Raw genomic sequence first — 26,409 nt, forward strand, 5'->3', positions numbered from 1 at the left:
AAGTATACATATTAGGTATCGCCACGTCCGTAACAATCTGCTCTATAAAAATGTCACTTGACTGAACCCCTCAGGTGAACGCTGTAAAAATAAATAAATAGAAACTGTGCTAAAACAACCAATTTTTTGGTCACCTTGCCCCATAAAGTGTTATAATGAATGATCAAAAAATCATATGTACCCAAAAATAGTACTAATAAAACTGGCACCTTATTCCCTAGTTTCCAAAATGGGGTCACTTCTTGGGAGTTTCTACTGTAAGGGTGCATCAGGGGGCTTCAAATGGGACATGGCATCTAAAAACCATGTGGAGTTCCTTTTCTTTTGCGCCCTGCCGTGTGCCCATACAGCAGTTTATGACCACATGTGGGGTGTTTCTGTAAACCGCAGAATCTGGGTAATAAATATTGAGTTTTGTTTGGCTGTTAACCATCGATGTGTTAAAGAAAAAATTGGATTAAAATGGAAAATCTGCCAAAAAAGTGAAATTTAAAAATTTGATCTCCATTTTCCTTTAATTCTTGTGGAACGCATAAAGGGTTAACAAAGTTAGTAAAATCGGTTTTGAATACCTTGAGGGGTGTAGTTTCTACAATGGGGTCATTTATGGGGGTATCCACTATGTAGGCCCCACAAAGTGACTTCAGACCTGAACTGGTCCTTAGAAAGTGGGTTTTGGCAATTTTCTTAAAAATTTGAAGAATTGCTTCTAAACTTCTAAGCCTTCTAACGTCCTAAAAAAATAAAATGACATTTCCAAAATGATGCCAACATAAAGTAGACATATGGGGAATGTTAAGTAATAAACATTTTATGAGGTATCACTTTCTGTTTTAAAGGCAGAGAAATTGAAATTTAGAAAATTGCGAATTTTTCACATTTTTGGGTAAATTTGGGATTTTTTCATAAATAAAGGTGAAATATTTTGACTCAAATTTATGACTAACATGAAGTACAATGTGTCACGAGAAAACAATCTCTGAATGACTTGGATAAATAAAGGCGTTCCAAAGTTATTACCACATAAAGTGAGATATGTCAGTTTTGCAAAATTAGGTTTGGTCAGAAAGGGGACAAATGGCCCAGATGGCAAGTGGTTAACAGAGAAAATTCAGGAAACAAGTATTGGAACACCTGAGAAACAGCAAGAATTCTGGCTCTCAAAGACCTGTTACTGTGCCTTTAAAAAGTCCACCTCTACTCCACTCATTAATCTAACTTAGTAGCACCTGTCTGAGCTCTTTAAAGACACCTGTCTACCCCACAGTCAGTCAGACGCCAACTACCATGGGTAAGATCAACGAGCTGTCAGACACCAGAGATAAAATTGTGGACCCCCACAAGGCTGGAAAGGGCTACAGAGAAATTGCCAAGCAGCTTGGTGAAAATAGATCAACTGTTGGAGCAATTGTTATAAAATGGAAGAGGCTAAAGACGACTCAGTCTCCCTCGAACTGGGGCTCCATGCAAGATCTCACCTCGTGGGGTATCACTGATGATAAGAAAGGTGAGGAATCAGCCCAGAACTACAAGGGAGGAGCTGTTCAACGTCATGAAGAGAGCTGGGACCACAGTTTCAAAGGTCACTGTCGGTAAATCATCATGGTTTCAAATCATGCATTGCACGGAAGGTTCCCCTGCTCAAGTCATCACATGTCCAGGCCCGTCTGAAATCTGCCAATGACCATCTGGATCATCCAGAGGAGGCATGGGAGAGAGTCATGTGGTCAGATGAGACCAAAGTAGAACTTTTTGGTCTAAACTTCACTTGTCGTGTTTGGAGGAAAAAGAAGGATGAGTTGCATCCCAAGAACACCATCCCTACTGTGAAGCATGGGGGTGGTAACATCATGCTTTGGGGGTGATTTCCTGCAAAGGGGACAGGACGACTGCACTGTATTAAGGAGAGGATGAATGGGGCCATTTATTGTGAGATTTTGAGCAACAACCTCCTTCCCTCAGTCAGAGCATTGAAGATGGGTCGTGGCTTGGTCTTCCAATATGACAACGACCCGAAGCACACAGCCAGGATAACCAAGGAGTTGCTCCGTAAGAAGCATATGAAGGTTCTGTTCTAGACAGTCTCTAGACCTAAATCCAATAGAACATCTTTGTAGGGAGCTGAAACTCTGTGTTGCTCAGCAACAGCCCCTAAACCTGACAGATCTAGAGGAGATCTGTGTGGAGGAGTGGGCCAAAATCCCTGTTGCAGTGTGTGCAAACCTGGTCAAGAACTACAGGAAACGTTTGACCTCTGTAATTGCAAACAAATGCTTCTGTACCAAATATTAACACTGATTTTCTCAGGTGTTCAAATATTTATGTTCAGCAGTGCAAGACAAATAAATTATTTAAAAATCATACATTTTTTTTATTTTTATTCTGTCTCTCAGAATGGGAATGTACCTACAATGTGAATTTCAGACCCCTCCATGATTTCTAAGTGGGAGAACTTGCAAAATCGCAGGGTGTTCAAATACTTCTGTTCCTCACTGTATATTAATAGTACTAGCAAATATATGAAATTCTGTAAAATATCAGGAGGGAAAAAAAGCCTTCCCCATTTTTCTACCCTATACTGTTCAGTACTTCTCTACAATGCCATCCATTCTGCTGCTTCTTTGTAATCAAGAGATACTGAATGGGACATAATCGCCTTTACTTTGTGTGCTGTGTATGGGAGACATCATAGCAATCAATTTTCACCCACAGGCTCAGGCAGAATGGACAATTAGAGATGGAGCCTGCAGAGAGGAAACTGGTAAAAATTCCATATACAAGTCATATAATGACCAGAAATAGTGCTATGACGATACACTTTGACCAAAGCAAACCCTAAAAACTCACATGACCAGAAACCAGAGAGTTGAGGACAAGACTTCTCTGTTCACATCCTAACAGATATATACTGTAATGTTTCCTTCCACAGGCTTCTATTCAGCAGATACTTGACTGTGCTGCCCTATGTAAAGGCATCAAATTATTGGGACACGTCCGCTCTACTATTATGCAAACCCATATTAGTTTTTACAGAGTCAGAGGTGGAGGTGCAGCAACCTAAATAACAATAGACCTGAAAATGTTCACATCCACCTCCCCACAAACGTCATCTTAAAGCAGTTCTGTCGTCGGCCTAAGTCACTCTATGTAACGGCAGCATAGTGTGGGGACCAGTCCGCTCTAGTAATAGCCAAAACGGCACAAAAATGATTGTGCCATTTGGCTAATATGAGAATACACCATGATACAACACTTCATCAGGGCCACTACCACTCCCATCTTCTGCACCGGCTCCCCCAGGGTTTACTGCACATGGTTTATCAGTTTGGTGTGCCCTCCTCACAGTGACTAGGTCTGGCTGCTGTGTTTCTGTCAATCAGGGGGAGTGCTGATAAGAGAGCTGACCGGCCTCCATACTAGTTCACCCCCAACATAGGGCAATAAAGTCTGATGACCAAATTAGATTTTTTTTTTTTTTCCCTTTATCTTTCTTATTTTAAGCCACTATGCTGTGTCAATTATCAAGAACACTCATTCCCAATAATAGACTGTGTAAACATACTGCCGATGACCTGATGAACGAGCAAAATGGTGGAATGATCTTTTATACAGAACATTAAATGATTGCAGGTGACCACATGTAAATGTGCCTTTACAGTATATATACACATGCTTTGGTTACAGAAACTTCTGCGGCTAAAAAGATAAATCTTTGCCAGCCCCATTCAGAAGAATGAAACTGTTGCAGACATTTCTGCAATAAATCTGCAGTGTGTGACTACACAAGAACGTAGAAATGTCTTTCGTTGTGAGCTGCAAGGGTCTGTTCACACATGACAAAGAAAATCAATAAAATATTTATGCAAAAGGCAAAAAAAGGTCATTTGCCTTGCAAGTACTGGATGACTCTCGCTAACCAGAGGCGAACTGCTTGTAATGAAGACAGCTTTTTATTCTACATCTAGCACCCACCCACTCCCTTATACGTGCTGCTTTTTTGATCTTCCAGCAAACCTTGGTGGAAAGGAACATAAAAATACACATACAATATATTGTATCCCAGGTTAGGAAGATTGTTAGAAAGAAGATATACTGTGGATTTGAAGCTCGTTGACTGGTTATGCAGTCATTGTAGATGAGATGTGACGGCCTAGAAGGGCAGCGGCACAGTCCGTGCTCCGAGCTTGTGACCAGGGGGATGACTTTGCTGTGTTATATAAGCATTCTGCTGCTTACACTGCCCCCATGTGGACAGTTTACAGTTCACTACCAAGCCAACCTTAGCCTAGGGACAATATTCATCCAGCAGAATGCGACTCCCACTGTGCTTAGGAGCAAATCCCATGCTCCACTCTCCTGACGTGGGCAGAAAAGTGACTGCTAGGGGCCAGAGGACCTCAGCTAGAATGAAATGTAGATATCACTGACCAGAAAATGCATTTTTGCTCTGCGGATCATTAGTTCAGAAACTATTACAACTTTACAGTAAATGCAAAAAAAAAAAAAAAAACATGTTGCCTTTCACATAAGCATAATAAAGGATATTACACTATGCCAGAGACTCAGATGGGGTAGTTATTAATTAAATGCAATCACTGGCCCTCGATATCCCAATGGGTGACTATTCTAAGGGACTGTGTATTAAATTGAACTCCGTATTATCACACGCAGCTCAATAGGGATCAAATGTACAGACCCGTAGCACCTTTCCTGGACAAGAGTCGTGGAGTCAAATAGGTGATCCCATAAATCGGCCAAGAAGAACCCTTTAAAAAGGACTGTCTGCAAGTAACAAATTGTGATGCGTCTTGTCATGCCGCCTTCACTTGAAGGAAGTTAAGCTGCAATGCCAGACATACTTACGGACAAACCCTCTGTCTCAGTGTCTACACCCGCCGAGGAGCAGCAGATTGTCGGGAAGGAGGCGTTCTGTCCCAACAGTCGGCTGCTCGTTCAGTGGGGGTGAAGCTCTCATTTACATGCAGCGATCACCTCCACAGTATAAGGATGAGAAATCAGTATTGCGATCACTCGTCCTCATGCAGCTGCACTGTTTCTGGGCAGCAGATCTCTGTTTAGACCACACGATCTGCTGCCCAAAAGTGATAATTTAGGCGTCTGCAGGAACAACAGTTTCAACCGATGAACAAGGGTTTCGGGTGATCTGCTGCACCTTTAGACGGGCAGACTGTCGGGAATGAGTGTTCGCAGGAATGTTTATTCCAGATAATCTGCCAGAATATCTACATGTGTAAATCCACCTTAATTCTCTTTGAACTGTAGCTCCACTTGCTTAAAGGGGTTTTCCAAACTCCTGGTATTGATGACCTCTCCTCAGGATGGGTCAATCAATATCCAATCGGTGAGGGTCTGAAACCGGGAACCAAAACCAATCATCTGTTGCCTGCAGTCTCCGTTGCAGGAAGTAGCACAGCTCCATCCAAAGTGTAGTGGCTGTGCCAAGTTACTACACCTCAGCTCCCATACAAGGGAATGTGAACTGTGCTTCCTGTTCCTATCAAAGTGCTAGTTCTGGAACATTTGATGGGTAGCGGTGCCGGGTGTTGGAGGACCCCACCAATCGGATTCTGATGACCTATCTTGAGGACAGAACTCATGTACGGCTATTCAGGCTGCACATGGGGCTATTTAAAGGGGACCTGTCACCATAAAACACAGTGTAATGTTGTAGAGGAGGAGGCGCTGAGCAGATTGATATATGGTTTGATTTATTCATATGAATCTCTGCTGTATTTATGCATAGGAGTCAAGTGGGTGGTCCTACTCAGTAACTTATCGCCTTCCCTGTATGCTTGATCATGCAGTGTTAGCACCGCCCACATGACTCCTATGCATTAAAAAAATATGAGATTTATATGAATATTTATTAAAACTTCACCAACAAAAATATATATATATATATATCTCAATCTGCTCAGCTCCTCCTGCTCTGCATGCTGCCTACAGAATGTACTGCATGTTATAGCCACATGTTCCCTTTAATCCGTCTGGCCGTAAAGCCCTTTTACATGGCTGATTATTGGCTGAACAAACATTTGGTCCCGATCATTGCCTTGTGTAAAAATGGCCAAACAAGTGAATGAAGAATCGTACAAATGCTCATTCCTAATCACGGTCCCATTAATCGCCAGGGAATGTGCTGTCGACTAGCAATGCAAGTGCGAGAATCGTTCATTCAAAATGGACCTAAACCCGAGCAGTGATCAACTTTCGGTCACCGTTCAGACAATTCATCTGCCTGTGTAAAAGCCTCCGGCCTGTTTATAGATAGGCTATGTTGTGCCAGAGGCTCCGTTCAGGGTCTTTATCACAGATTCTGTAAAAAATAAAAGCAAATAAAGTGGCGTCTCAAACGGAAACCAAATGGAGCCCTGTTTGGCGCTGCCCTTCTTTCTTCTTGCTCGTTGCTGCAATGTCTATGGCGAGCAGAAATAGAGAAGGGAGATGGCACAGCTAATCGGCAGGTGTTCCGGGTGTCGGACCCACGCCAATCTTATATTTATGACCTATCCTGAGGATAGGTCATCATCATCAATATTAAAAGGCAGCAGAACCACTTTAAGCAATAGCGACATACACATATCATACTAGTATTTACATTCCGATTACCTGGTCAATGTTCTTTACACTTTATCATTATATAGTTAAATGGTGACTAGTTCCCTCTAGTGTTATAGACAAGAACTACATCCAATGTGCAATGATGGGGAATAATTCAGTAGATTACAGTACCTGAGCTGACTCCTATAGAAAAAAGTACTCTCAGTCACACTTGGGTCTAAAATGTATCTAATGCTGATTTCAATTATATTTCTTACTTAAAACTAAAATAAAAAAATAATAGACATTTCATGTTAAACCATATTTCAAGGCATGTGTTTGTTTCTGGAGACATTCCCAAAAAAGAAGGCTTTGAGGGCGCATTTATTCACCATCATCATGGGTATCACTTCCACAATAAAGTGGCAGCAAAATGTAAATGAAAATTTTATCAGTGGTAATCCTTTTGAAAAGTTGGCCACCAGGGCAACTGACTGATCAGCTTTGGTCCTGTTCCCGGCACCACGGAAAATACCTAATTTTGTCGTGGGAGGCCATTCAAGGCAAACAAACAAGAATACCTTGAGTCCTCCAGAACTGAAGCCACAGAGCAGCAATCCTTTCTGGCTCATAAAGCAGGCTCCCCCTTCTTTATGATGTGTATATGCTCCTATAGGGCAACCCGTTTAAAGGGGTTGTCCCACCCAAAATATTCTACATTTTTCAAACCAGCACCTGGATCTGAATACTTTGTAATTAAATGTAATAAAAAATTTAGTAAATCTATCTGTATAGCGCCACCTGCTGTTTGCTCTTTTTCTAATTTCTCTGTCCTGCTCACTGAGATAGAAGCACATGCTCAGTTCCATCCTTCGACTGCCACCAGCTGCAGCAGAAAGGGCAGGCCCCCCAAGATGGCAACTTAAAATAAATCTAGCACAGCAATTGGTACAATGAATGGAGATATCTCTGGATCCATGTGAGGTACAGGGTTGTTAGAAAGAGACTCATGTACTACATAGCTTTTCATTTTTTACATTAATCATGGGGTAACCCCTTTAAGGTAATTTTTTAATTGCCTCAGTCTATAGGAAAGGGTATAAATGTTTCAAGAATTACTGATTCCTAAGCTTGAGTTGCTCCGTCCTCTCTCTGCTTCACCCATAATCAGTAAAGCATTCATGTAAATAAGTCATTTTGCTATATACAGTATAGGTCTTGCTAATTTTAAATCTGTAGAAACCATGGCGAAGGTTGAAATCTTTAGCCAGATAAAGCCTGAAGGCCAGATGCCTGGGATCAGCAGTTTGCACTGCCTTGTGAGTCGATGACTTCTGATTTATGACCTGGTTTTATAATCACAGTTCAAAGGATGATCTCTGTAATGAGAACAAGCCCTAATGCCCTGCAGCAAGTACAGCACAAGTGAAGAAATAAACTGAGGAAATTCAAGTGAAACTGCCCTCCTCACTAGTACTTAAAGGGAATGTGTCATCAGAAAAAGCATCCATTGTTTAAATCACACTCTTATGTTACAGATTTATTTTTTTATCATTTCTGGTGATTTTCATTTAAATTTTCAATGTCACTATCTATAGTTTAAAAAATATTGAAAATTGTGCATTTTTTTTACAGCGGCCACTAAGGCCTCATTGTTTTGGTCCGCATCTGAGCCGCAGTTTTGGCGGCTCGGATGCGGACCCGTTCACTTCAATGGGGCCGCGAAAGATGCGGACAGCACTCCGTGTGCTGTCCGCATCCGTTGCTCCGTTCCGCAAAAAAAATATAACCTGTCCTATTCTTGTCCGCGCTTTGCGGACAAGAATAGGCAGTTATATTAAAAGGCTTTCCGTGCCGTTCCGCAAAACACATAACGGTCGTGTGCATGAGGCCTAAGCCTAACAATATGTTGAGACTTCCTGTTCTGTTCAGTTAACTTTTCAGTAGCCAACACATTATCATCACAGCAAGGATTACAATGACAGATATAACCTTCTGTATATCACACAGGATACACCATTCACAATAGGTGACAGCTTATCTTCTCCCTCTGCACAGGTCACAGAGCATGCCTACAAAAATCTCCCATAGAAGTCAATGAGGTCATCTCCTGTCCATTGTGTCTATGACCAATGTGGCAGGAAGTCTTGATATAAAGCCTAGCAGCCAGTATGAAAATTGCATTATATTAGGATTGTAAAAATATAGATAGGAACATGGAAAAAAAAACAAAAAAAACACCAAAAATTGCACAAAAATATGTTTAATATAAACTTGATTTGAACGGGTCATTTTCTCACTTTAACACACATTCCCTTTAACACAACTTTAAACCTAATTAGGGTCTATTCACACGTCCATATGTGTTTTGCGGATCCGCAAAACACTGACACCGGCAATGTCCGTTACACATTTTGCGGACTGAGCATCGCTGGCACTTTCATAAAAAATGCCTTTTCTTGTCCACAACTGCGGACAAGAATAGGACATGTTCTATTTTTTGCGGAACGGAAGTGCGGATCCGCAAATGCGGATGCTGACAGCACATTCCGGCCCCATTGAAAATGAATGGGTCCGCACCTGTTTCGCAAAATTGCGGAACGGATGAAGACCCATTTTGCGGACGTGTAAATGGACCATGTGTGTTTATCACCTTGCTTCTCTCTGTCAAAATGTACATATGGTAATATGGTACCTGATCATCTGTAAAACAAAATTTAAAAAAATGTCCCAATTGTGAAGACGAAATGTAGATTTTGCAGGAGGAATACCGTATATACCAGGGATCAGCAACCTTCGGCACTCCAGCTGTTGTGAAACTACACTCACTAAAATAGGTTGTCCAGTTTAGACAATCTCTTCTCACACTGTGGATACCCCTGCCAGCAGAAAATCATAAATGGTCTCACTTCTGAGGGCCAGAAGCAATTACACTACATCTCCACTGTTTTCAGTAGCACATGTGGTCCTCCAATAATGGGTGCTACACAAAAAGGCTTTAGGCATTTGCTCATACAAAAAAAAATGGTCTAATATGGGTTTTCCAGGAACTAGGAGGCCCCGCAAATCCACCTTAGGCCCCATGCAGACGAGTGTGTCCGGATTAGGTCCGGATGCGTTGCGTCTGCGATCAGGGAAAATTGTGCAAGTAGGTACGTCTGCAGTCAGTTTTAACTGCGATTGCGTTCCGATGTTCAGTTTTTATCGCGCGGGTGCAAAACTGACTGTGGTACCCAGACTTCTTCACAGTTCTGGTTTGGGTTAGGTGTTCTGTATATTTTATTATTTTCCCTTATAACATGGTTAGAAGGGAAAATAATAGCATTCTTAATACAGAATGCTTACTAAAATGTGGCTTTAGGGGTTGAAAAATAAAAAATAATAAACTGACCTCATCCTGTTGTTTGCGCAGCCGGCATAGTCTTCGTTCTTCTTCTTTCAGGACCTGCAAAAGGACCTTTGATGACGTAATCTTCTACCTTCATTCAGCAGGACCTGCGCGGACGTCACCGCGCTCATGATGTGGTGAGCGCGATTACGTCATTAAAGGTCCTTTGGCAGGTCCTGAAAGAAGAAGAAAGAAGATGCCGGCTGCGAGAACAACAGGATGAAGTGAGTTAATTTTTTTTTATTTTTTTAACCCCATAAGCCACATTTTAGTAAGCATTCTGTTTTAAAAATGCTATTATTTTCCCTTATAACCATGTTATAAGGGAAAATTATACAGTAAATTGACTCTTATCAATTTACTTAAATCATCTCTTAGCAACCATGCATGAAAATCGCACCGCATCCACAATGTCACTCAGAGTAGCACTGCAGCCTTCTTGCGGCTTTCCCTAGGCCAAGTGACGACATGGTCATCGGTCACGTGGCCTAGGAGCAGCTCAGCCCCATAGGAGTGGATGAGGTTGAGCACAGCCGCTATACAATTGTACAGCACAAATGCTTGATAAGCATGGAGGAGGCCAAGGCGCTCGCAGGAGCAGCGGTGACTTCTCAAACAGTGGATCAGCAGGGGTCTCAGGTGTCAGACTCCAGAGGATAGGTCATCAGTATTAAAATCTCAGTAAACCCTTTTAATAACACATATTGGGCCTGTGGAAGACAAACTGTTATATACCGGTACTTAATATCTTGAAGTTGCATAGGTCAGCCACTCAGGAGCACCATCACACAACGCTTCACTTCTGGAAAGTCTGCTTCTGTTAATGTCACGTCCTTTACCAGTTTTCCTCACTAGTCTATGGACGGGGACATCAGATCTGCAGCCCAGAATATGAGTAGGTACTGTGGACATGGCCAGATTCCTCTACATGGTGCACGCAGGCTCCTGAATCCATCTGACCTGTGCATACACCACAGAGACAAATAGTTCTGGTCCATCCACAGCCCAGGCAAGACATGGCGTTGGTGGAATCAGGTTTTTCAGAAGAGGAGCATCACTTTGATTCCCCAGGCAGCCAATACTCAACTTTAAGATACTAAAAATCTTTTGTCCACAGGCAAGATATAAGTAATTAAGGACCCACTGGTTCCCACAAAACCCCTTTAAACAGGATCTGTCAGCTCTCCGAACATGCCTGTTTTAGTAATTTATTGTTTCTTCATAATAAAACAATCCTAGAGCATCTTTCTTAGAACTCTATGTTGTGCCATTCCTCTGTTATTTCTCCCAGGGATTTATAAAAAAAAAATTATCAACTGGGTGGTGAGAGTCTCACATTCCCCAATTAGTGCTGACATCGTCAAATTGTGCAGGGAAAATCCCTTTGACAAGGACAATAGTAATGTCCAAGTGTCAATTTATTAATAAATAATAGAGGAACAGCACAACACACCCAATGAACTGTATTACCTGACAACCATTTAATACAAGGACGGCTCAGGTCTGGTAGAATGGTAGCCCCTCTCTCATAAAGCAGCCCTACAATCTGACTCACAGAGAGGAGTCCTTAGCGGACGATCCAAATGCTTTAGTAAGACTTCATGATAACATCCATTACTGTCTGCATCTACCTTGGCAATCTTTACCACATTCCTTTTCATTTATTTGTGGAACAGAGCACACAACCTAAGCCACATTGAAGGCATCTCACCCAGCCAGCCAGAATCCTACTCCATAGTTATGAGAGGCAAGCACCCTGAAACAGCTGTCTACGGATGGATATCTGGCTTGGCTATATTCCCTTGTCAAATCCCAAGTCTTGTTGGAAAGTCAGATCTTAACTCATAAGAAAGGCACTTCCAAGAGGTGGCGCTGGTGAGATGGTTCTCTATCTTGGAGATACCTCTTTGCATATTGTTTTCCCATTGAGCACTGCCAATAAGTGTCCAAAGTTCCATGGGGCACTTCCAGTTAGTCTCCATACAGAACTAGTCTCTTTAAAGGGGTTGTCCAGCTTCAGAGCTGAACCCGGACATAACTCCTTCTTCCCCCATTCAGCCCCTCTGAGTTGAGCATTGGAGCATTTCATGCTCAGATACTCTCCCTTGCTCTGCAATTTTGCACCAAATTTTTGGAACAGTTTGGCCCATTTCATTTTAGATATATTTATCATTGAAGTAAGCCAAAAAGAATAATCCACTGCACCTTGACCACTAAGGATTCGTTCACATCACCGTTCAGCCTTTCCGCTCTCCTGCTCCGTTTAAGGAGCAGGAAAACAGAAAGGACGGATTTGGCACATAACTGAGCTGAACGGAACATAAGGGCCCCATAGACTATAATGGGGTTAGTTAGGTTTCCACTCAGGAGAATTTTTTTTAAGCGGAGACAAAAGTCCTGCATGCACTACTTTTGTCTCCACTCCAAAAACTTCTGAGCATAAACCTAACGGCCCCTATTATAGTCTATAGTCTTACGTTCCGTTCGGCTCTATAGTCTTACGTTCCGTTCGGCTCAGTTATGTGCCAAATCCGTCCTTTACGTTTTCCTGCACCTATAACGGAGCAGGAGAGCGGAAAGGCTGAACGTTGATGTGAATGAAGCCTAAGGCTGGCTTCACACCTGAGCGTTTTACAGCGCGTTCCTACGCGCTGTAAAACGCTCAACAGGCAAAAACCAATGTTTCCCTATGGGCATGGTTCTCACCTGAGCGTTTTACAGCGCGTATGAACGCGCTGTAAAACGCCCTACGACCCAAGAAGTACAGGAGCTTCTTTGGGGCGTATTGTCGCGCGTAAGTCATTGTAGTCAATAGCAAGAACGCTCGTACGACGCGCGTTTCCAAACTACAAAAACGCCCCAAAATACGCCCGATAAAAACGCCTGTAAACAGCGCATATCGAATACGCTCAGGTCTGAACCCAGCCTAAGGGGGCATGACTTCACTGAAAAGGGCCATGGCTTTGTGGGAAATTCTGTTGCAAAGTAAGCTAAATAACAGGTGGTATAAAGTTAAATTAGAGATATATCACCCAGCATCAGTCACTAACAAATCTTTAAGGGGGTTTTCAGAGATTTTTTAACTGATGACCTATCCACCTATCTCAGCGCTGTACATTGTATAGCGGCTGTGTTTGGTATCGCAGCTCAGTCCTATTCACTTCAATAGGGCTCAGCTGCACCTAGGCCATATGACTAATAAACGTGACGTCACACAACCTAGGCAAAGATGAGAAGTCTGCGGCACTACTAGGAGTGCTGAGGCATCTCAAACAGCTGATTGGAAGGGGTCCCGGGTGTTAGAACCCCACTGATCAAATACTCATGACCTATCCAAAGATTTTAAAAAATTCAGAAACACCTTTAAACTGCAAGGTCTACATTTCATCCAAGAATAGTATATCTGCCCCAATCTAATTTTTCTTTCAATATGTATTTTTCTTTTTGGGTGGACTGACAGAAAAAACATTTACAATTTCACTACTATTTACACAAAGGATTTTTTATGAAGACTATACTGTACGATGACACATTATATAAAAAAAATATTAAAATCACACCTCTTTTGAGATTTTTGAGTACTCTTTACGTTGGTTTAGACTTTTCCTCCTAGACAGATCTGTCACAAGCTCCATTTCTCGTACTCTTGTTGGATGTGGTTTAAGTTCTTCTGTTTTGTAAAATTCCTAGTAGAAGAAGTGGATCAGCAATCACTTTTTGATGCTAATAAATCTTCACTTTATTGCCATAAACAAAATACAGGCTAACGTGTTTCTGCTAAACAACTTTTTTAAAAAATCCCTAAAAGTCACATATGAATGAACCTTGTTTATACCATGACATGAGACCATCTATAACAGTGGATATGTATACTCCATATATAGAAACAGAAAAGATGGCATAACATGAAAAAGTCCTGAAAGCACCAACTGGTTGTGCTTATATGGTCAACTTAAAGCGGCTGTCTCACTTCACCAAATCACATTGATCATGTAAAGAAAGTGAATACAAGGCACTTAACTATAGTATTGTGATTGTCCATATTGCCTCCTTTGCTGGCTTGATTATTTTTTCAATTGAATATACACTGCTCATTTACAAAGGTTACGACCAGCCACCTCGTATCTGTGCTGCAGCAGTGGCCTTAACCCCTTGAAATGAGCAGTGTATTATGCAATGAAAAAATAAATCAAGCCAGCAAAGGAGAAAACATGGACAATCACAATACATTAGTATTTGCCTTGTATTAACTTTGTTCACATGATACATGCCATTTGCTAAAGTGAGACAACCCCTTTAATGCCTTTCTATCGCACTGCATGGTACAAAACCTTGATGAATATTCCAGTCCTATGGAAAGCCTAGCCTTCCAGATTAAACAGTTATAACCAGATGCTTGCATCATTGGCCTTGGTATTCTTCACCAACATCCAAGACCTCTAAGGCTTTACTCTACATCAATTTCAGTTTATTACTACCTTAGGTCAGTGGAAGACACTTTAAGAATGTCTCTATACTTTGCTGTGACTCAAGACAAAAAAAAAACAAAAAAACATCTCCATTCTCCTCCTGGACTACAGTTCAGTATTGACATCTGCCAATTGAAAACACAAAAAAAAAAAACATCCCGTATTTTAAACCATATATGCAGCTGGACCTTTCAATTTCCATTTCCTCATCTACAAATCCTACCAAGAATGTTATACATGTGAAACTATTCCTCAACTTCTACAAACGTAGAATGCTTAAATTTGCTTCTATTGGACCTCATCAAAAAGGAATCCTACCAGTGTAGTCTCTAGGTGAAGTAGTCTGAGGCTTTCACCAAGGTTAATCCTGAACATTCTATAGATGTCCAACGCAAAACATTAATGCTGGTTTCACACGGGCGTTGCAGGAAAAGGTGCGGGTGCGTTGTGGGAACATGTGCAATTTTTCCGCGCGAGTGCAAAACATTGTAATGCGTTTTGCACTCCCGTGAGAAAAATCGTGCATGTTTGGTACCCAAACTTGAACTTCTTCACAGAAGTTCAGGTTTGGGATCGGTGTTCTGTAGATTGTATTATTTTCCCTTAGAACATGGCATCTCTTCTGTCTCCTTCTTTGCTGATTGCAGGAAAAGGACCTGTGGTGACGTCACTCCGGTCATCACATGGTCCATCACATGATCCATCACCATGGTAAAAGATCATGTGATGGATCATGTGATGACCTGAGTGACGTCACCACAGGTCCTTTTCCTGCACACAGCTAAGATGAAGACAGAAGAGATGCCGGGCTGCGCGAGCAAGTGGATTAAGGTGAGTTAAATTATTTTTTTTATTTTTTTTAACCCCTCCAGCGCCATTTTACTATGCATTCTGTATTCAGAATGCTATTATTTTCCCTTATAACCATGTTATAAGGGAAAATAATAAAGATCGGGTTCCCATCCCAATCGTCTCCTAGCAACCGTGCGTGAAAATCGCACCGCATCCGCACCTGCTTGCGATTTTCACGCAGCCCCATTCACTTCTATGGGGCCTGCGTTGCGTGAAAAAAGCAGAATATAGAACATGCTGTGATTTTCACGCAACGCACAAGTGATGCGTGAAAATCACCGCTCGTGTGCACAGCCCCATAGAAATGAATGGGTCAGGATTCAGTGCGGGTGCGTTCAACTCACGCATCGCATCCGCGCGGAATACTCGCCAGTGTGAAAGAGGCCTAATGGTTTGACTTTTGTCTTTAAAAAAAAAAACAATCACATGGACATTTTTATACCTTGCTTTCACTGTGTATCCATTCCTGCTGAATCACTAATCGTTGCATTTTTGGCTCTTGTGGTAGTTCCACTGGAACACTTTTCCTAGAACGATGCCACTCCATTCTCCTTTCTTTATTTTCCAGCATAAGGCTGATTAAATCACTAGCTTTCGCAGTTTTTTTAGGTTCAGAAGGTGTCGGTGTCTTTTCCTCTGGAATGGATCCCCTACGTGTAAAGCTCTGGTGTTCACGCTCTACCACGTGAATTTCCTTTTGATCATCATCACTCATCTTTATTTGCACTTGTTTTCCTTGCAAATGTAAATTGGATCTTGCTTCTGTTGTCGTTGATTCAAAGGATTGTGTTGATTGTGCTTTATAGTTCATGGTTCTTACTGAAGACTCCTGAATGCCTTGACCCTCTTTTACTTTATATGGATCTTTCTCATAACTTCCTTCTGCTAAAGCATTCAAATTATCTAAAAATGTAGAACTTTTTGACACATCTTGCTTAAGATCATCCTTTGCAGAGGTAAATACTTGTGATGAAGAATACCGTGAGGTAACAGCCTCATACTTGTTGCCTTCATCATTAGTAAATTGTCTAATTGAGGGATCTTTCCATTTGTTGCTTGAACCTTTTGAGATACTCTCTCTAAAAGATCTTGACCTTTCCCAGTGAGGCAAATTATGATCATCATCTCTGGCCTTGTTCTCTTTATCCTTCCTTTGACTAGCATTATAGTCAGCCATCAGAGAATCAACATCCAAGATTTTAGATTTATAGGTTCCTTCAAGCTTAAGAGAAGGTCCTTTGGTATTTGACTCGTGTGTGTTCTCTGGCTCCATGAAATGGGACTTCTGCATAGGTTTTGTTGGGGAATCTAGATATGTTGGACCTTTATCATCTACACTTGACTTTTGCTTGTGTCTCTTAATCAAAGCATCAATATCAATAATATTGCGTCTTCCAGATGGCTTTTCTACTAAATTATCCCGAAGAACTTGCACATTTTTGTATGATTTTAATTCTTTTGAGGCAGGTGAGTTATCTATATCTTTATCAGTATTTTTTTCTTCTGGTGTGAAAGAATCATGATGTGAGTTGGAGTTGATTATGCCCATTTTTATGCTACGCTTAAAGTAATCCTCAGACGTTAAACTGGTATTACTGCTGATCTGACTTTGAACTTCATCGTTCCTATGCTTTTTACTATCTATACCGGTTACTGCAAAATATGTTGCTTTCTTATCCATCGGAGTTAGGTCTTTAGCAGCACTAATATCTATGTTGTCTTTTTTTTCATATGATAGGCTTAATTCATCTGTCTTTTTCCTTATGTCATCACGCTCAAATTTATACAGGCTAGATCGCCTATGCGTGTCATCACTGATATTCTCTCCTTCTTGAAAGAAGTCTTTACTTTTTAGCAGTGTAGTATTTTCTTTAAATTCTTCCTTGTACTCTTTCTTTGGAAAGCTATCAGCTTCTTTCATCGACCTTCGGGTGAATAATTCTCTCTTTATTTGCTCAATTTCCGTATTCAGCATGACGTCAGTAAAGTCATTTGACTCCTCTTTATTGATGTTCTTGGTTGACAATCCTTTTTGAGGATTAAACTGATTAAGTGATGATAGCTTTTTATACTCTTTCACTTGGGTTAAACAATTTGTTTCATCTCTTACATTTGGATTCGCAGTGGTTGCATCCTCCTTCACAGTTTTAATACCTTTTTCTGAATCTTTTTCTATTGAGTTGCGAGAACTAATCAACTTGTCACTTTGTTGATTGAAACTTCTGAAAGGGTTTTTCACTTCTCCCTTATCTGTTGCACTAGTTCCAAAATAAGAATAGTCTGAAGAATATTTACCCAGTGTATTTTCCGGTTTTTCTTTCCTATTATTTGATTCATAAGATTTCTCTTTAAAATGTAAGTCAGTCTCATCATTTAAAGAATTTTGATTACTGCTAAAAAGACTTTCAGATGATACATTTACAAATTCTTTTTTCTCTGTTCTAGGGGCATTTATTCCTTCAAATGGAAATTCAGTGTCTCTAGAAAATAATTTTCCTGGGGAATTTTCCTGGGGACTCAGGGTATTTCTCTTTCGATACTCACTCTTACTTCTTTGGAGACTAGTTCCTGGACGTTCATTCCCATCTTTGACTAGTTCCTGATCTTTGTTGTGAAAAGATCGTCTAGATCGAAGAGTCACGGCTTTGTCTTCAGGTGCCATTTCAATAGATTCACTTAGAACTCTTTCCCCTACAGCTTGGACTACTTCATACCTCGGCTCTACTCTCCTGTTCTCATCAACATTCTTAAGGTTTTTAAGCCTCTCTCTTTGTAAATTTCCAATTTCTGTGGAATACAAAACAGTCCCAACGGAACTTTCACTAAGTTTACTGTCTGCTACTTTGAGGTCCCTTTTAATTTGTGTTTTAGAGTGCACGTTATCGCCACTTAACCATTCTAACCAACTTGAGGATTCATGTTTGGCCGGAAGATATTCAGACATTACAGTACTTTTGGGAGATGGGTTGGATGTAAGACTTCCCAAGTGGTATACATCAGGAGGATTATGCCTTTCCACATTGTGTTCAAAGATGGTTGCTTTTACAGTTTTTGCAGATTTTTCTACTTGGGTAGAATTTTTGTCCTTTACTTCTGATGCATCGGTTTTTGCATCATAGAATTTATCTTTGTAACTATAATCTCTTCTGTCTTTTGTTACATCTGCATTTTCCTCAAGCTGTACAGGTTCATCATATCTTTTGATTGACCTTCTTGGCCCGAATGTTTTTTCCTCCAGTAATGAACTATTTTGCCAGTCCTTTTTTTCCTGAAAAAAATTAATAAAAAAACAACTTAATATTATGTTACTCTAATTTCATATAGCCATGCAACAGACTATTCCTCTTAACCTATTAAAAGGGTTATTCATGCATTTAAAATACGAGATCAATATTAGATTGGTTGGGATCCAACTCTCGGAACCGCCACCAATCAGCTGTTTGATGGGGCTATGGAGCTGCGACTTCTTTATGGCTTACAACGCTGAGTTTTTTTTGGCCAGGATCCACCAAAAACAACAGGCCCAACTGTGGCCCTTCCCGGGAACTTAGGTAGGACAACTTTAATTTAACTCCATCCAGTTCTATTGCTCTCCCTTTTTACCCCAAAAGATGATATACAGAAGTCATTCAAACATCTATTTGAGATAGAAGCAATTCATCCCTTGTCACTAAGACAATGATCACACAATGGAATTTCATAGGGATTTCGGTACATAGTCCACACTGAAATCTGTATGCAATCTGCATTCTGATTCACATGCAAAAGAAAACTTTGGTGTTGATGTCCAGAATTTTTTTTGCAGTATGTCACTTATTTCAGGAACAAAACACAAGGATTGGCCCCACTGAATAACAATGGGTCTAATCCTAATGTAGATCCACTGCAGTGCAAACCACAACACACCTGCGTCAGAAATCATAGGGATCTGCTGCGGATTTCTGTAGAAGAGAATACGGTACACATTGGAAAATATTTCACATTCCCTAAAATACTCCCCCTTACTGAGGCTCATTTGTCTCACAACTACTTCATAACAACTACAGATGTTCATCTGTTTCTCTCTTGATGTTAAGTAGTCTCTTTATATAAAACTATCTAGATTTGAACATAGCTGACCATAGAACTTTTAGCAATTAAACATATACAGTCTTGTGAAAAAATTAGGACACCCTTTGAAAGCATGTGGTTTTTTGTAACATTTTTAATAAATGGTTATTTCATCTCCGTTTCAACAATACAGAGAGATTAAAGTAATCCGACTAAACAAAGAAAACTGAAGAAAAGTCTTTTCAAGATCTTCTGTAAATGTCATTCTACAAAAATGCCTATTCTAACTGAGGAAAAAGATAGGACACCCTTGCCCCTAATAGCGAGTGTTACCTCCTTTGGCTGAAATAACTGCAGTGAGACGGTTCTTGTAGCCATCTACCAGTCTTCGACATCGGTCTGAGGAAATTTTACCCCACTCCTCAATGCAGAACTTTTTCAGCTGTGAGATGTTTGAGGGGTTTCTTGCACGTACAGCCCTTTTCAAGTCACCCCACAGCATCTCAATGGGATTCAAATCTGGACTTTGACTTGGCCATTCCAGGACTCTCCATTTCTTCTTTTTCAGCCAATCTTTGGTTGATTTACTAGTATGTTTTGGGTCATTGTCATGTTGCATGGTCCAGTTCCGCTTCAGCTTTAATTTTCTAACTGATGGTCTCACATGTTCTTCAAGCACCTTCTGATACACAGTAGAATTCATCGTGGATTCTATGATGGTGAGCTGACCAGGTCCTGCTGCAGCAAAGCAGCCCCAAACCATGACACTTCCACCTCCATGCTTCACAGTTGGTATGAGGTTCTTTTCTTGGAATGCTGTGTTTGGTTTACGCCAAACATGTCCTCTGCTGTTGTGTCCAAATAATTCAATTTTGGACTCATCTGTCCAAAGAACATTATTCCAGAAGTCCTGGTCTTTGTCAACTTTATCGCTGGCAAATGTCAGTCTGGCCTCGATGTTTCTCTTGGAAAGCAAAGGTTTCCTCCTTGCACACCTCCCATGCAAGTTAAACTTGTACAGTCTCTTTCTGATTGTAGAGGCATGTACTTCTACATCAACAGTAGCCAGAGCCTGCTGTAGTTCTCGAGATGACACTTTAGGGTTTTTGGATACCTCTTTTAGCATCTTGCGGTCTGCTCTTGGGGTGAACTTGCTGGGGCGACCAGTCCTGGGCATGTTGGCAGTTGTTTTGAAAGCCCTCCACTTGTAGACTATCTTCCGGACAGTGGAATGGCTGATTTCAAAATCTTTTGAGATCTTTTTAAATCCCTTCCCAGACTCATAGGCTGCTACAATCTTTTTTCTGAAGTCCTCTGACAGCTCTTTTGCTCTCACCATGGTGCTCACTCTCACTTCAACAGTCAGGAGCACACCAAACTAAATGTCTGAGGTTTAAATAGGGCAAGCCTCATTCAACATGCAGAGTAACGATCTACTAATTATGTGCACCTGGTGTGATATACCTGTGTGAGATCTGAGCCAATTTAAGAGGGAATACATGTGAGGGTGTCCTATCTTTTTCCTCAGTTAGAATAGGCATTTTTGTAGAATGACATTTACAGAAGATCTTGAAAAGACTTTTCTTCAGTTTTCTTTGTTTAGTTGGATTACTTTAATCTCTCTGTATTGTTGAAACGGAGATGAAATAACCATTTATTAAAAATGTTACAAAAAACCACATGCTTTCAAAGGGTGTCCTAATTTTTTCACATGACTGTATATATATATATATATATATATATATATATATATATATATATAAATAAATCATCGAAGATCTAATGTTTGTACTAAGCTTACAGACTAGTCTAAAGGACTTATAATTTCTAGAGCCATAAACCATAGTGTCATAAATGATCAATGCAAATTACCAATTCATGCACATAAGAAAATAAATTTCATGCGGATGTGAACATGGATAAATACAATTTTCATTAGGGAAACTATTACAATTTAAAGTGCCTGATGCGCTGTAAAGGACTGATCTATAGTAAGTAAATTAAACAAAGCATTACAAGTATTTTAGATATTCATTAACATGCCATTTCTTTGACACTTTGAATGAGTATTTAAAATGAACTGCATAGCAGACAGCCCTGACATGTTGACAACTGCACTGTCTAATCATGCATCAAATATTGTGACATGCTATGATTATTTAAAGGAGTTATCCACCATTATATCAGACCTCACAGACTGGCCAACCCGTGGTGGTGATCATAAACACCTGGTTCCCGCTGCTGGGTTCGGTATCTATTCCTTCACGACCGGCTGTTCATCTCCCTGTTTCCCCGATATCAACATCCTGTAGCTCTCCGCAGCGGTGACCTACTCCCGTTAAGTTGCGGCAAATGGTTATATGCAGCCTGCAAACCCCCCCCCCCCAGCCCCTGTCAACAGAGATTCAACCGAGCGATGGGGACCAGGTAAGTATGATCCCCACCAGGGGTTGGCCAATCTGTGAGTTCTGATATAATTTCAGATAACTCCTTTAACCGCTACCCTTTTTGGAGTTTGTTTTCAAAGAGTTCGTTGAGTGGTGAAAATAACATGTTAACTTTATTTTGTAGGTCAATATGATTATAGCAATACTAAATTTATATAATTTTATTATGTTATACTAATGTTAAAAAAAAATAAGCCATGATATTATAGAGCAGGAGCTGAGCAGATTAATCCTTTCAGGACCTAGCCATTTTCACCTTTCTGCCCAGGCCATTTTTAGCAAATTTGAAATGTGTCACTTTAAAACGCTTTTACTTATCCAGGCCACTCTGAGACTGTTTTGTTGTCACATATTGTACTTCATGACACTGGTAAAATTGAGTGTATACAATATATCGATCAGCACTGCGGGAAATAGAGTGGTGATGCGCATGTCCCAGGACAGGCGTCCCATGTAGATAAAAGGAAGGAAGGACTGGCACTAGCTGTAGTATATAATCTTGTTGTGATTTATTGTCACAATCCAGTGACGCGTTTCGGCATACAATCTGCCTTTATCAAACAGTTTGATAAAGGCAGATTGTATGCTGAAACGTGTCACTGGAATGTGACAATAAACCACAACAAGATTATATACTACAGCGAGTGCCAGTCCTTCTTTCCTTTTAATTAAGTGGCAAAATGGAGTTCAGAAATTTAATTTTTATTTCTAAAAAAATACCAAATTTACACAAACAAATTGACAAATTAGAAAATTTCTAAATTTCAATTTCTTTACTTTAATAAAAATAGTAATAATTCCAAAAATAGTTATTACTTTACATTCCCCATATGTCTACTTTATGTTTGGATCATTTTGTGAATGCCATTTTATTTTTTTGGGGACATTAGAAGGCTTAGAAGTTCAGAAGCAAATCTTGAAATTTTTCAGAAAATTTCCAAAACCCACTTTTTAAGGACCAGTTCAGGTCTGAAGTCACTTTGTGAGGCTTACATAATAGAAACCACCCAAAAATGACCCCATTTTAGAAACTACAGATTTTCCATTTTAAATCAATTTTTTTTAACAAAGCAAGGGTTAACAGCCAAACAAAACTCAATATTTATTTCCCTGATTCTGTAGTTTACAGAAACACCCCATATGTGGTCGTAAACTGCTGAACGGGCACGTGGTATCGTCCAGAAGGAAAGGAACGCCATATGGTTTTTGGAAAGGAGATTTCACTGGGATAATTTTAAGCTGCCATGTCACATCAGACCCCCTGATGCACCCCTAGAGTAGAAACTCCAAAAAAGTGACCCCATTTTAGAAACTACACCCCTTAAGGTATACAAAACTGATTTTACAAACTTTGTTAACCCTTTAGGTGTTCCACAAGAATTAATGGAAAAAAAAGATGACATTTCAGAATTTCACTTTTTTGGCAGATTTTCCATTTTAATCCATTTTTTCCAGTTACAAAGCAAGGGTTAACAGCCAAAAAAAACTCAATATTTATGGCCCTGATTCTGTAGTTTACAGAAACACCCCTTATGTGGTTGTAAACTGCTGTACGGGCACACGGCATTGCGCAGAAGGTTTTTGGAAGCCAGATTTTGCTGGACTGGTTTTTTGAGATCATGTCCCAATTGAAGCCCCCCTGATGCACCCCTAGAGTAGAAACTCCAAAAAAGTGACCCCATTTTGGAAACTACAGGATAAGGTGGCAGTTTTGTTGGTACTATTTTAGGGTACATATGATTGAGGCATGGTAACATAAAATAGCTGTTTTGGCACAGTTTTTATTTTTTGTTATTTACAACGTTCATCTGACAGGTTAGATCATGTGGCATTTTTATAGAGCAGGTTGTTACGGACGCGACAATACCAAAAACCAACTTTATTTGGTTCTTTGTTTCAGTTTTACATAATAAAGCATAAAAAAATGTATTGATTTTTTATGGTGTTCACCTGAGGGGTTAGGTCATGTGATATTTTTATAGAGCAGGTTCTTACGGACGCGGCGATACCTAATATGTCTACTTTTTTTTTTTATTTAACACAATAATATCCTTTTTTTTATCTCCATATTCTGAGAGACATAGTTTTTTCAGTTTTTGGGCGATTGTCTGAGGTAGGGTATCATTTTTGCAGGATGAGATGACTGTTTGATTGGCGTTATTTTGGGGTGCATATGACTTTTTGATCGCTTGCTATTACACTTTTTGTGATGTAAGGTGACAAAAAAAATGGCTTTTATGACAGTTTTAATAAAAAAATTTTTACGGTGTTCACCTAAGGGGTTAGATCATGTGTTTAGAGCAGGCTATTACGGATGCGGCGATACCTAATATCTACTTTTTTATTTATTTTTTTACATTTAACACTAATATTTTTGTAACAAAAAAAATCATGGTTTTATTTATTTGACGGTGTTCATCTGAGGGGTTAGGTCATGTGATATTTTTATAGAGCCGGTCGATACGGACGCAGCGATACCTAATATGTCTACTTTTCTTTTTTTCCCTATTTTTTACAATTTTTTTTAACTTTATTTTGGGGAAAGGACGCTTTTTTTTTTTTTTCCTTTTTTTTTTTGCAAAACTTAGTTTTTTTTAACTTTTTTTTCACTTTACTTTTTTGTCCCACTCTGGGACTTAAACTTTTGGGGGTCTGATCCCCTTTACAATGCATGACAATACTTATGTATTGTGATGCATTGGCTATAAGTGTATTACACACTAATACACTTACAGCCTTTTCTGCCTGTGAGATCCAGCTGTCACGGAAAGCAGCCACGATGCTTAAAGGGGTTATCCCACTTTGCGTTTTTATACTTACCTGCTGCCACCGCGCGTTCACTTCCTGGATTCTGGCTGGGGGCGGGCTTCATCTTGATTGAAGTCTTCTCCCGGCCGGGCCGCGCGCTGGACTGAACGCGCACGCTGCCGCGCATGCGCAATGTGACTTATTTCTGGCCAGTATAGTACAGAGCCGGCGTGCGCGTTCGCAGCTCTGTACTATTCTGGCCGGGAAGAAGTCACCGTCGCGCATGCGCGGCAGCGTGCGCGTTCAGGACAGCGAATGGCCCGGCCGGGAGAAAAGAAGAAGTCTTCTGGGCAAGCGCGACCATCGGGATTTTGCGGAAGAGCGGTGGTCGTAACCAGGGGAGACCGAGTCACAACAATAAGGTAAGTGGGGATGAATTTTCTCCTAATCCGTGAGAATTTGTTAATAAAGTATATTTACAAAAATGATCACTGTCAAATCATTAACAGATTTAACAGTGATCATTATGATGGGATAACCCCTTTAAGGATCGCATCGGGCTGCCTTCCCTGCCATCGGGTCCCTGTCACAGCAGCGTGGGGACCCGATGGTTGCTTCCTCCCTGCACAGGCATCGCACGTGCCACGGTCAGCGCTGACCGTGGCTGTGTAGGGGTTAATGCGCCGGCATCAGTGATTTCACCGATGCCAGCGCATACAGCAGGGGTCCGGCTATCAGTGACTGCCGAACCCCTGCCGTTGATCAAGCGGGCGCAGCTCCTGCACCCGCCCGATCAGCGCGCCGTACATGTATGGCGCTGGGCGTGAAGGGGTTAACTATCAACTTTTAGGGGGAGATTTATCAAAACTGGTGTAAAGCAAAAAACTGGCTTAATTGCCTATAGCAACCAATCAGATTGATCATGAAAAATGAAAGGTGGAATCAGATTGGCTGCTATAGGCAACTAAGCCAGTTTTCCTTTGCACCAGTCTTGATAAATTCCCCCCTTTGGCCTCTTTCACATGGGTGTCACGTGTGAGGGTCGGACAAGATGCGGGTGCGTTGCGGGAAAATGCACGATTTTTCCGCACAAGTGCAAAGCGTTTCAATGCGTTTTGCACGCGCGGGAGAAAAATCGGCATGTTTGGTACCCAGACAGATTTGATTACTTTCCCTTATAACACATGCGTGAAAATCACTGCTCATGTGCACAGCCCCATTGGAGTGAATGGGTCCGGATTCAGTGCGGGTGCAATTGCGTTCACCTCACACGTTGCACCTGCACGAAATTCTCGCCCGTGTGAAAGGGGCCTTAGAGTCTAGTGGGCGGAGTGATTCAATGACACTATTTATAAGTGTCCACAAAGACTCCCAGTTTTGTTATTTATTAATGTATGTAATAGAAAATTATACACTTTTGTAATATACATGTATTTAAATATCGGCATATATACTTTTTTATATCATATCAGGCAGTAGAATGGTATAGCCCATGTATCAGTCCCATCTAATGCATCCATGGCATAAGTGAAACATGCCATCAGTCATTTGACACTCTTTACAACATATAATTCCTGACATTCAGCAAGAGGCAGCGTTACATGACCTACATGTGGTGGGTTAGCACACAGGACACATCCATAGGCTAACTAAATAGAACTATTACTAGAATAGCAATTTTTTGGGGGGTTATCACAGTACCTGTGTGTACTCACATGGCCGCCTGTCTCTAGGTGATGTTGTCATGCTGTTAATAAAGCACAGTGTAAAAAAACACAGACATGAAGAGATGCTGCTGAAGGTGGTAATACTGTATATGCTCTATGTGTTCAGGTCCTCCACAGGCCACATGACACATGTGAGGGTGACATGACTGACATCATGTTTAGTCCTA

At 40.7% G+C, this 26,409-nt stretch overlaps 1 protein-coding gene across 2 annotated transcripts in view; it reads right to left on the reverse strand.

Annotated features, from left to right (window-relative positions):
- The window catches only part of KIAA1671 (KIAA1671 ortholog), a 183,304-nt gene that overhangs the window by 90,324 nt on the left and 66,571 nt on the right, over window positions 1–26,409 (reverse strand). For both annotated transcript variants that reach the window (XM_040416571.1, XM_040416572.1), the window contains exons 4-5: window positions 15,713–18,538; window positions 13,510–13,635 (exon numbers count right to left, since the gene is read on the reverse strand). In XM_040416571.1, coding sequence (XP_040272505.1) covers window positions 13,510–13,635; window positions 15,713–18,538 — 2,952 coding nt within the window. The remainder of the gene's footprint in view (window positions 1–13,509; window positions 13,636–15,712; window positions 18,539–26,409) is intronic.

The sequence above is a fragment of the Bufo bufo genome, chromosome 2 (assembly GCF_905171765.1).
Source record: "Bufo bufo chromosome 2, aBufBuf1.1, whole genome shotgun sequence".
Classification (NCBI taxonomy): Eukaryota; Metazoa; Chordata; class Amphibia; order Anura; family Bufonidae; genus Bufo; species Bufo bufo.